At 34.4% G+C, this 11,668-nt stretch overlaps 1 protein-coding gene across 4 annotated transcripts; it reads right to left on the bottom strand.

Annotated features, from left to right (window-relative positions):
- Window positions 1-880: 880 nt before the first annotated feature.
- Window positions 881-9,188, bottom strand: LOC117216745 (LIM domain kinase 1). 4 transcript variants are annotated; one of them, XM_033463718.1, is made up of 8 exons: window positions 9,060-9,188; window positions 8,077-8,191; window positions 7,374-7,814; window positions 6,990-7,082; window positions 6,286-6,418; window positions 5,963-6,195; window positions 5,629-5,857; window positions 881-5,541 (listed from the first exon to the last, which is right to left on the bottom strand). In XM_033463718.1, exons 1-8 carry the CDS (start codon window positions 9,079-9,081, stop codon window positions 3,241-3,243), a joined length of 3,567 nt encoding a protein of 1,188 aa, XP_033319609.1. In that variant the 5' UTR covers window positions 9,082-9,188; the 3' UTR covers window positions 881-3,240. The 4 variants fall into 4 exon arrangements, with proteins under 4 accessions (XP_033319609.1, XP_033319611.1, XP_033319612.1 ...); XM_033463720.1 differs by lacking the exon at window positions 9,060-9,188 and adding an exon at window positions 8,510-9,012; XM_033463721.1 differs by lacking the exon at window positions 9,060-9,188 and adding an exon at window positions 8,428-8,446.
- Window positions 9,189-11,668: the final 2,480 nt, after the last annotated feature.

Raw genomic sequence — 11,668 nt, 5'->3', positions numbered from 1 at the left:
ATGTGGTTTTACCACATGCAAAAATTATCGTTCGAATTTTAACAAATTGTGCAATATAAAGAACAAAGTGCGCGCTACCCATTCTTCTCTTTCAAATACATCCTTTTTTCGGCATTAATACATACATGTATTGCTCTCTTCATCTGTATGGACACAACTGTCTCCACATTTTGCAATTTTTGGGAAACAGATTCTCGAAAGAAATTCTCAAGTTGCATTGTACATTATGATTATAGATCCATGAAACGAAATATGTTAACACTATGTTGATCAATCACGTCATATAAATTAACATTAAAAATTCCAATTTTTACATAACTTCAAGGTTGTAACTTAAACATATAGTAGCTCGAAAGTATTCGAACATTTATAAAAACATTTTATGTTTTATAAGTGCTCAAATATTTTTGTATGCCACTGTGTATGACAGATATATAATCAACACAGCGTTTCCATTCAAAGATACAAAGAGATCTGACGAATCCAGTTAAAAAAATAGATGAGAGAGAATTTCTATTCCAGAATCTTGTTCCAGAAAACTATTCCCATCTAATGAAATCATTTCGTGCTTAACCTTTAATTTGTCATGAGGCCTCGCGAAGGTTTTGTTTGATTCATTTCTTCTTCCGTAACAAAGTAGTATACGAAATATGCTCTGATCCTATCGTGTACTCCATTATTGGTGTAAAGAAAAATAATTTGCAAGGGGTTAAGATTTGTGAATGCTCCTCGTGTTCCCCAAATATGTCGAACAGAAGGAGCATAACAATTTACAGAGACTATAAAAATAATGTGTCTACCATTCCAAAGTTCGTCTTCTTCTTCTTCTTCTTCTTCTTCCCCCTCTCCTTCTTCTTCTTCCCCCTCTCTATCGTGTTCCTTTTTTTTTACAAAAGTTTACAGAGTCTTTCTTTGTGCCCTTCGCGTGTCTATAAAGTTTCCTACTTGTGTACTACGGTAGTCATAAGTAAGCAACGATAACGAGATTAATACTGTTTGCTGAAAATCATTCTACAACGAGTGTTACTCGCTGTTTTACATTATACACGCGATTACTCATACATGATTACTCGGTTGACCATTATTTGTTACGCTAATGTCTTTAAATATATTCGACATACGCAGATATTATTCGTAACTTTGAAACATTCGTTCTGTAACGACAACCATCTTTGATTCAAGTAGTTCGGAAGCTTGAAAATCTAAAAGATTGCAATTTTAACAATTAGATGGTTTCAAACGTTTTAAATGTCAAACAGAGAATTTAACTAAACAAAAATATCTCTATTTAAAACTTTATTATTTAAAAATTCACTCGAATGTTTCAACGATTTACATCAAATCTTTTGTTTAAACATTGTATACTTGTCTGCTGTTTAAACATTTAAATCGGACATCATTTTCTCTTGCTTTTGTTCTAATCGGTTTTCGTACATATTCATTTTTTTGAATGATGATTACTCGTTTTCAAAATGTAAGTTTTACAATATGGTATTATTTATTGCTCGTATTGTCCATTGAAATTAATATCTGGAAAATTTTCATTCTTTTTTTTTGTCATTTTTATTTTCGTCAATACATTATTAGTTTAGTACTGCGAGTAATTTTTCTTTCTTCTTATACATTAAAGAGTAAGAATTGGGGTTCCATTATTTTAGTAACGTTTTTTCAGTCTACTCCCACTTGAGATTTTTCAACTATAGACAGCTTCAAAACACCTTTTATCACAGATAATAAACATTTATTTGGTGTAACGAATCGAAGTGCTTTCAATAACAACAGTGTTCAAATAAATCAAAATTTTTCCCAATAGGAAGAAGACAATGTTAATGCATAGTCAATCGTTAATGAAAATTTGAACGAGAAAGAAACGTGGGTAACAAAGTGAACAAATTTTTATATGCAACACAAAGTGCGAAAACTTACTAATTAATTTGTATAAAAACTATTAATTGTATTTTTTGTTCTTTTTTTTTTGTTTTAATAAGACTCAAAATTCAATTGTAAGTCATTTAAATCCTGTACTCTACCACTCACTCTATTTTGATTAAATTAGGGAACATTTTGTTTACGATTAGAATGTAATAGAATAGAAATACAACTTTTTTTTAATAGTATCAAAAGAAGTTTTGTCTCTACATTATCAATATAAAGCTTTTTACTGTTAAATATATGTTCTGTAAACAGTGTTTTGAACATGAGAAATGTTGGAATATGTATATACAAAACTATATTACATTCTTTTATATTATACACATCATACTACTTTTATCATCACTTATATCTTTGCTGACATGTGTATGCGTGCGTATGTGTAACGTGTGAATCATTTAAGTTAAATAAAAATATAGGATATATAATTTTGTAATTTTGAAATTAAACATAGCATCGAGAACATAAGAAGTGGAAAGACGTAATATCAATCAAAGAAAATTATATTTCCTATGCAAATAACAAAGATATAACTGACGAGCTCAAATTTTATACATGTCGATAATAATCTGTACATGCACACCACCATCATATATGTGGATAATATTTTACAGTATGATGTACATATATATCCGGTAAAGAATATCATTTTTTTTACACTCTATTCTACAAAACTGACTCTACAGTAATGCTTACAACTTCTTCGATATAATCCCGTATTTCCACAGAGAATAAAGAACTGGAGCGATCCAGACTTCCTGTTTAGTGTCCCCGGGAACACGTTTTGAAAATTGTTGATCGCTGAACACGCGATCGGTGCGTTTACGAACACCATTTCTGAAAAGCACACGTTAGTTCTATCGATTCTGAATGCATCAGATAAGAATTCTGGATGGAATGCTTTCGTTAGTCTTATAATTACATAAATTCCCGCTTATGAGAACCACAAGGCAAGATCTTGCAGGAATGCGAACCTTTTAGGGCGAGTTCGTCTAGATGGCATCACTGTGCCGTTCACAATAGATTCCAAACTCATACAAACTGATCATTAGATTCATTAATACTGGACATCAAGTTGTTAATAATATTTTTTCACACGATGTCACGCAATATTACAACACAGTCGACAAAAGGAAAAGATTCTCTTCGTGTTGATCATATATGATTTTTAAGGTTATTGAAGTTAGAAAAATGAGAATGAGAACTACACAACTTAAATTACCAGATCTTCAATTAAGCGTAAGAGAATGAGATTAGTAAAGATTCGTTTCGTTACGAATGATAGATTACTTTGTTAGCGTGGATACTTCACAAAGCTGTGCTCTCTATCGGCGACGCAGCCCGATTAGGAGTGCAACACCGTTCAGGAGTATGGCACAAATCCGGTGTATGCCTACCGTCTCGTAACTGAACGAAATCTAAATCTGCGAAAAAATTACTTCTCATGGTACCGACTGCGCTGTCGGAACCGAAACTATGCTGCCTGCATAGATCCACGTTTTTATAACATTCGGTGTACTCGGTTAAAGAGTTAGGTAATTTTCCATCATACATCGGCGCCGTTTCAATTACTGTCTTCTTAGAGTTACTCGACTCGAAATTCGTACAATTTTGGGTGGATGCGGTGCAGTCTTTTTTGTTATCTACATTAGTCTCATTTCGAGTATTGTACGAGAGAAAATTATCGTTCTTGGAAAGACTCAAATTCGAATAGAGACTATCTGTATAATGAAGCGCAGTATTATTCCTGAAACTGCTTTCTTTATGGAGATCCTCCTTCTGCAAGGTGTTAAAAGGCAAATAACCTTTATACATCTTATCCTTGTGTTTGGCTGTACAGTCTAATACTGTGAGACTTCCTTGCCTAGACAATATACTACCGATATCCGAAACATTACTTTCCTGTCTGGTTACCCTATCGTTGATGGGCTCATCTTCGGTAATTTCTCCCGCGCTTACACTTACTTTTGATTGTAACGAAGTACCAGCTTCGGATTGACTGTTCTTCTGCGGCGAAAATGCATTCTTTGGCGTCTCTTTTGTGGGAGAAATCTTTGTCCTTCTGAGATAAGAGCCTGCCGATGATTTTGAAGTCTCGCCTACAGTCTTCTTCGTATCGTTATTGTTCTTACCATCAACTTTACTTTCCTTCTCTACCACGTTCATTGATTTTCCAATTTGCCTCAAGTAGGAACTAACAGAATTCGTATCCGGCATTTTGAACTTGCCCTCCAACTTCGTTCTCGAGTGGCCGCCACTCATCGAATTATATTCACTGGATTTCTCCGCCGACTTGGAATTCAAATTATTATTCACTTTGTACGAGTACTTGTTATCGATAATGTATTCAAGAGTATCCGACAAAGAGCTCGGACTCGCTCTGCCCACATACCGTATTTTTTCGATAGTAGGTATCCGTTTCAAATTAGATTCCGTTTCATTTTTCACGTACGAATCCTGATTATCGTTAGAAAAGTGAGCAGGCGATTCGGTCGACTTGATAGTTTGCCTTGGAAAGCAGCCAGTGAATCCACTAGAGTCCGGAGAAATAACAATGTCTGGTTTATCGACGGAAGCTTCCTTAGACCTCGAGTTTTGCCTCGAGTAACGACCAGAGGTTCCAGATGATTCGTTCGTTTTACTATTTTGTCTCGTATACCTTCCTCGAGGAGTTATCACGTCAGGCACTTGAAGAATATTGCTACTAGGCACAGTTTCTTCGCGTTCCAGCGTGCTGTCGTCACAACCGCTGCATCGTTTCTTCTCCTGATGTACTTGCCCTTCTTTAATAGGCTTCAATTGTGGCGTCAGTGTTTCTGGAGTCGTGGACTCGCTCGTACTCGTACTCGATCCTGTGTAGTTTCTAACATCGAATTCCAAATGCGATGGCAATTCTGCACCCACTGATAAATGCTTTGCTAACGCTTTCAACCATAACTGCATCACTTCGAAAGGTGGCCTCTTGTCGGGATTCAGGTCGCAGCAAAGAAAGGCGATCATATAAAACATTTCTGGGCAATTGGAGCAAAATTTCTCCTTGAATACATTTTGGTTCAGGCCAAAATCTGAAGAGCGTGGTAAATAATCGGGATCGGCTTGAACCCGGCCAATGATTTCACAAACCACGATACCAAAGCTGAATATATCAACTTTTTCGTCATACTTGTTGCCCTTCATCATCTCAGGCGCCATCCAATATGGATTCCCGACTACTGTGTATCGTTTCTTTCGCTCTTTCTTTGATGTTTTCACCTCTCCGTCGGAATGTCTGCTGTATTTGCGACTGTGGGGGGAATTGCCATTCTGTATTATCCTGGCTAGGCCGAAATCGGCCACGACTACAGTCTTATCCTCGCGTACGAGACAATTGTGCGAGTTCAAATCTCGGTGAATGATATTCATGGAATGTAAGTAAGCCATGCCAGCGGCTATGTCTTTAGCAAACGACGTCCGTTGCTCCCACGGTAAGATTTCGTTCGTATCATGAAGCAGAGCTCTCAGAGTTCCACCCGCTATGTACTCAGTGACCAAATGAAGCTTTTTATCTTTGTACAGAACACCAATGAATCGGAGAACATTGTTATGATGTAACGAACGTAACACAGCAACCTGTTAAGGGCAATAACAAAGAATAAAATAATGTACATAAATATAGGGATACATAAAGGATCCGGTGACGGTGAAACGCAAGCTTACCTCTTTTAAAAAATTCTTTTGAGCTTCTTCGTCTACTCTGTATAACTCTTTTAGCACCATCACTTCGTTGGTATCTCTGTGTGTGACTTTGAACACTTGCCCGAAAAATCCAGTACCGAGCAGTTCACCCTTTACTAGATCACTGGCGCGAAATATTCTTTGATTCTTTGGTTCGACACGAAACGATCTAGTTCTGCTTAAGTCACATGTAGGATTTGTGGGCGAAGATCTATAAATATATTACAAATATATTACAGAACAAACTTTAAAATAAATATATATTCAGGCATCGCTAGACATTATGAAAGCATTTCATTTGAAACTTGATCTGTACCCGTCAAGCAGTCGCGACATGGAGCTACTGCGCTCTTTGTGCATAGGATCCCTGGTCCTCCGCAATTGTCTGCTTCGTGTCCCACTGATATATCCTTCATCCCGGCGTTTAAATAGACGTTCTTTATTTTCGGGACTTGTTCTAGGACTTGTAATCGATGTCAACATCGCTGCGGTCGGCGATGAATATGCGGGACGTCGAGACACTGCGTCCGGATCGTGCTCAATGGTTAACTGCAATGTTCAATGCATTTTGTTTTTATCATTAACTATTTTTTGGACAGATAGTAAAGACATAAACTGCCGTTGTAGGATAAAATTTACCTGTAAAACTGTGTCGGAATGTTGTATTAGATTTTCAATGCTCTCTATAGGCTGATCCTTAACCGGAGTGCCATTTATTTCGAGTATGCGGTCACCAATGTGCAAAGATATGAGATCACTGGACATATTCAGTCTGTAACACATTTCACATGACATTTCTAATATTCATAAATATATGATATATGTATATATTTTTTAAACAAAACATGCAAAACTGCGTGCATTTAATTCATATTTAATTTAGATATTAGAAGTGAAATTAAACAGTGGAACTAATTTCCATGTTTATTTGTGACCTAATACATTTTCCCTCTTTTTCTTTTTAATTATGAGATACACATAAAATACAGAGCACAAGAGATATAAAATACGAAAATGTGAAAGAAATGAGATATATTTGAATGTAAAATGTCATTAAAATAAATATAGAAGTAAGACATTAGAATTGAAATCATATTAGTGAAATAACATGTAGCAATTGTCTGAAGTGCATGATTTAAACTTTCACGTCATCCTAAATATTACATGCTCACACATTTAAGCAGCACATATTATGCAGTAAACAAATAATATTACACACAAGGAAATTATTTTGCACAAGATATATATTTTGCGTGCAGTTAAATAGCAGATACTAAAAGATACACATTTAACTTATAACAAATACAATATCTAGTGCATATTATTTATTTGTTATGCTGTACCTATGATTAGAGAAGTGGCAGCATAGTCTAAATAGAACCTCCATCACAGAGGCCAGCAGCTTACTGATTTTTCCACGAACATTTCTCATTAACCTGCATTTTAGTTCAAAGTTATTAGAGGCTGCTCATCTATTTTGCTTTATTTATTTATTTTTAAATAACCACATTCATGCATAGTGTTAAATATTTATAAAAAAGCTACAACAATATAACTTTACAATGGCAGTACTAGTTTATTTTAGAAATGAATGCTTTCTATCATCTCTTGTTTTGCACGTTTGTTTTAAAACAATATAAAAAATTGTTGACATTATTTTATAGCCCTGTATCTTGTTTTTAGCTTCTAACCACTGAATGATAACAAATGTATATTCCTGTACATACTCAGATATGCGAAGTAAAGCACCACAATTTCGGGGATTTGGAGTTGGGTCTAATGTCAATTTAATTCCTCTTTGTTTCTCAGGATCAGAAGAATTTGGAGGTATCTCAACCAATCTGATGCTATGTGGTTTTCTTGAGAACGGACAATTAGCTGTCCTATTGATTGGTTGCATCTGTCTCTTGTAACAACTCCCACAATATAACTTGGATCTTTCAACTAGTGCATAACTCTCTCCATCTCCAATGAAGGCTCCACAGGAGTTGCAGGCAAAGCATTCTGGGTGAAATTTGTGATCTCCTGCCAACATGACAGGACCTGTAATGATTTGGCCACAACCTTGACAAGCTTCACCATAGGCAGCCCCATAATCATCCTTACAGAACAGTAAGCCATCTTTCTCAAAGTACCATGTGGATAGACCAACATCACATGCTGAACACCTAGAATATGATAGCTTCATGAATGACTTATTCCTATTCATATTACAACTGAATTTCAATGACAAAAAAAGTGTTAACACAAATTATTTTCCAATGAAATATCTTTAGTAGTATCAAATTTTTATAATCTTATGAAAGTACTACTAAATGATACAAAATTTAATATAATTGGACCTAATTAATTAATAAGTAAATGCTATAAGTGCAATGGTTTAAGAATACTTTTTGTAGCCAATATATCATTTTTTTTACTTATTTTTACCGAAAGCAATCGATATGCCATTCTTGATTTAGTGCCTGTATGAATTCATCTTCATCAATTGCATTGAGACATCCAGCACACGTTAATGTCCCACCACTTTCCCTACTTCCCAGGTCTAAAAAATATTAAAAGCAAATTTAAATAAAGAATTCACTTTTGGTTATAGTTTCAAATCATTTTTTATATTAAGACTATCAAACCCATCAAAATACAGTGATTTTGGGTTTCCTGTTTATGCAATTACTAAATAAGTAAGGCTACTTTTGGTACTTTATTATGTAATTAATATTAGTTTATGAGATAAAATCGTGATTATTTGTATAGTATAATCATTTATATATGATATATTACACATTAAAGATTAAAGACTTGGTAGTTCTAACGTTAAACGTTTCGTCTGTATCGAGTTATTTACATTAACAGCAGTACATACGTTTTTGCATGACTTTCATAGGAACGCGACGCGTACTAGCGATAGAAATTTTCCTAAGTATTAAATTCCGAATAATTGGAAGTTGTTGCAGCTATGAAAACAAACACGGCGCAGTCAAACGGAAAACAGAGCGCGTCAGGGACGTGTAGTAGGAAGGAAACGTGATTCACGGTTGACATTAGGTAAGCGTTGAGAAAGCAGTTATCAACCAGCTGACAATAAATCGACCAGTTCTAAGGCGATCGGAACTTGTCAATAAGAAAGGGACATCAGCGGAATTATGAAATGTTTCGAAGCATTGTTTTCCTTGTCAATACACGATTAAGATGATACAGTTGAAAAGAACGCATAAATAAAGTCTCTGGAAGAGCGTGGGCCAACAGACTTGGAAGACAGGACGCCCACGCGATCCTCGAAGGATCGAGCGTACACAAAATATCATCGATCGATTCATTTGTCGCGTACACTACTTAAAATGTTACGTATATCACACTATGATTTCGGCCGATTCGTCTAGAAATAACACTCTACTTTGCCGAAAAAGACGTACCGTTTGACGAAACTTCATCCATCACAGCATCTAGAACTGACACACTCCCACTCCGCGCTTCAGCCACTGAATATAGAGCGAGCAGATTCGAAATCCATTCTTCACGTTACAGACATTGCGCAGTAGCGCGAAATTTAAACATCACGCAGGAAAAATATACATCGGTTGGAAAGTATTCGAACACTTGCGATTGGGAATAATAATGGATGAAAATAAATATCAAGTATGTCTCATTAAATACAGCTTATTTACACAAAAATATAAATATTAATTTCAATTAATTACTAAATAATAATCAATGTAGTATAAGGATACTATAGGTACAATAAGAATGTCCACTTATTTTTGTCCTCGACTGTATCATAGAAAACTTTCTAGTATATAATGTATATGTTACATAAAACATTTTGAAATTTCATTATCACCAGGATGAGACAGTCAGGTTACTCACTTCTTGAATCATTTTATATTAAAATAAGAAGTCAATATAAAACAACACTGATCAACATTTTCCAGAATTAATGTTTATTTAAAGATAGGAAAATTAGTTGATAAGGAGGTAGTCGTTTATTTTTCACAATACTTTTGGTCTTTGATTTAACAGAAATCAATACAGATGCAGTTTATTACATCTCAGATATATGTATACCTTAAACTAGTCTTTGATAATGTATCAAGATTTTTATCAGATTCCAAAGATAAATGTATGAAGAATCGTGCAAAATTAATACCATTTCTTTATGATAACATGCATATTCTCTGTGAGAATGTCTATTTTAGATTAAAATATATATAAGTAATGTAATATAAGCGACATTATCGCGTGCAAAGATTAAAAATGAGTATATTATGATATTGTACTTATTATAATGGAAAACTTAATTGGATATATGTTAATACATATTACTCCATCTCACATTCATTGATACAGCTTAATCTCGAAGATCCGGTCTATTCATAGATAAATTTCACATTAAACAAATTTTTTCAATTGTGTTATCTATAGCTAGGCTGCGGATATTTATACAAATTCATGTCTTTATGGAAAAAAGTAAAGAAATGGAACCGAGATAGAGATTTGTTTCACTTACTAAATATTATGATATCTACACTACTTCGAATATTTTATCTTTTAATTTCGAATAAATGTATAAAAATCTGCAGTCCATCCATCACTTGAATCGTCAATTCCAAGTATGTACTATAAAACTAATTTATATAATATATTAAATATTATGTGTGTTATACGATACACTGCGAATTTTTATGTATTTGTGCAAAATTTAAAGATACAAAAATGCACAGAATTTATGTTAGATACAAAAGTATATAAAATATCCAAAGTAGAGTATTTCTTATAATTTTTAATAGACAGGAGAAATCTCTATTTAAGCTCTATTTTTTTCAATTACGTTCATAAACGTATAAATTTGTATAAAAATCCGCAGTCTAATGATAATCCAAATACTTCCGTGAGCCATTGTACGAGTCTTTGAAACTGGCATAATCCAACTTTTCTTTCAGTTTGTCTCGAATTTGTTGATTTCACTGTACCTTTGGTCAATCGAAGGTCTTCAGGAAATAAAATGTCACTGAGATATTCTCAGCATAACATCAATGTGACACGTTCAATCGATTGCACTCTTCCCCGGCTGACCTTCTCGAAATATTTACAAAATCCGGATAATCCTCGTCCAGCGACAACTTCCGGCACTCTCAATGCCTCATCGATTATTTGGGCACGAGTAGCCACAAATAACGGTCGGTTGCTTATAACATACCTCTACACGAGTAAAACTGTACAACATGTTTACGTCTGAATAATTTCGATCACAGTAAAGATTGTGCAGGGCCGTCGTCATTCTGTTCTCTCTGATGTCTTCGTTTTCTTTCTCGACCACTGCTCAAAATAATCAGTATTCTTTTTTTATAGTAAAATATTGTTAAAACAAAGCCAAAAGACGAAAATTTTCTGTTCAGGATGAAAAGGTATAAGAATTCTTTTCAATAGATCATCGAACAATTTTTAAACCTTTGCTCGTCTTAAACAATTTTTGTTGAAGAGATACTAAACAATTGTTTGTTTTCTTTTTTAGCAGAAATGAAGCTAATAAAAGAACGGAGAATCTCCAAATAAAGAAATTATTGTAGGAATGACGAGTTATCTCCTTGGTTAACAAGTTAAAAGAAGATTCGAGAGTTACGTGAAAGATAAAAGCGTCAAGGGCATTTCAGTGTCAACATGTTTTTCAAGTTCTAGGACGTAAGATATACAGCTAGACGAGAATATGAAATATTTAATGAGGCTCAGACGTTGAACTCAACTTGTGTAGCATTCACAGCGAAAATAAGGAATAACGAATCTGTTTGATCAAGTGTCTTCCAGACTATTTTGAGCAGTGCGAATAAAACGAATCATAATCTTTCATGATTCTTGAATATTTAATCCGCATTGTTATCTCTGGTGCTAATTTTATCTTGCATCGGGTACACGAGCGGCCTTAAAAATGTCTTAAATGAGATAGAAATTCGTTGAATGCACAAGTTTCAAGGTCTAAGCTATCAAAGAGGATAGAAAAATCGTAAACATAGTGGAATTCATTGGTACG

The sequence above is a fragment of the Bombus bifarius genome, unplaced genomic scaffold (assembly GCF_011952205.1).
Source record: "Bombus bifarius isolate JDL3187 unplaced genomic scaffold, Bbif_JDL3187 scf7180000007973, whole genome shotgun sequence".
NCBI classification, from domain to species: Eukaryota; Metazoa; Arthropoda; class Insecta; order Hymenoptera; family Apidae; genus Bombus; species Bombus bifarius.
This window is presented reverse-complemented; position numbering and strand designations above follow the sequence as displayed.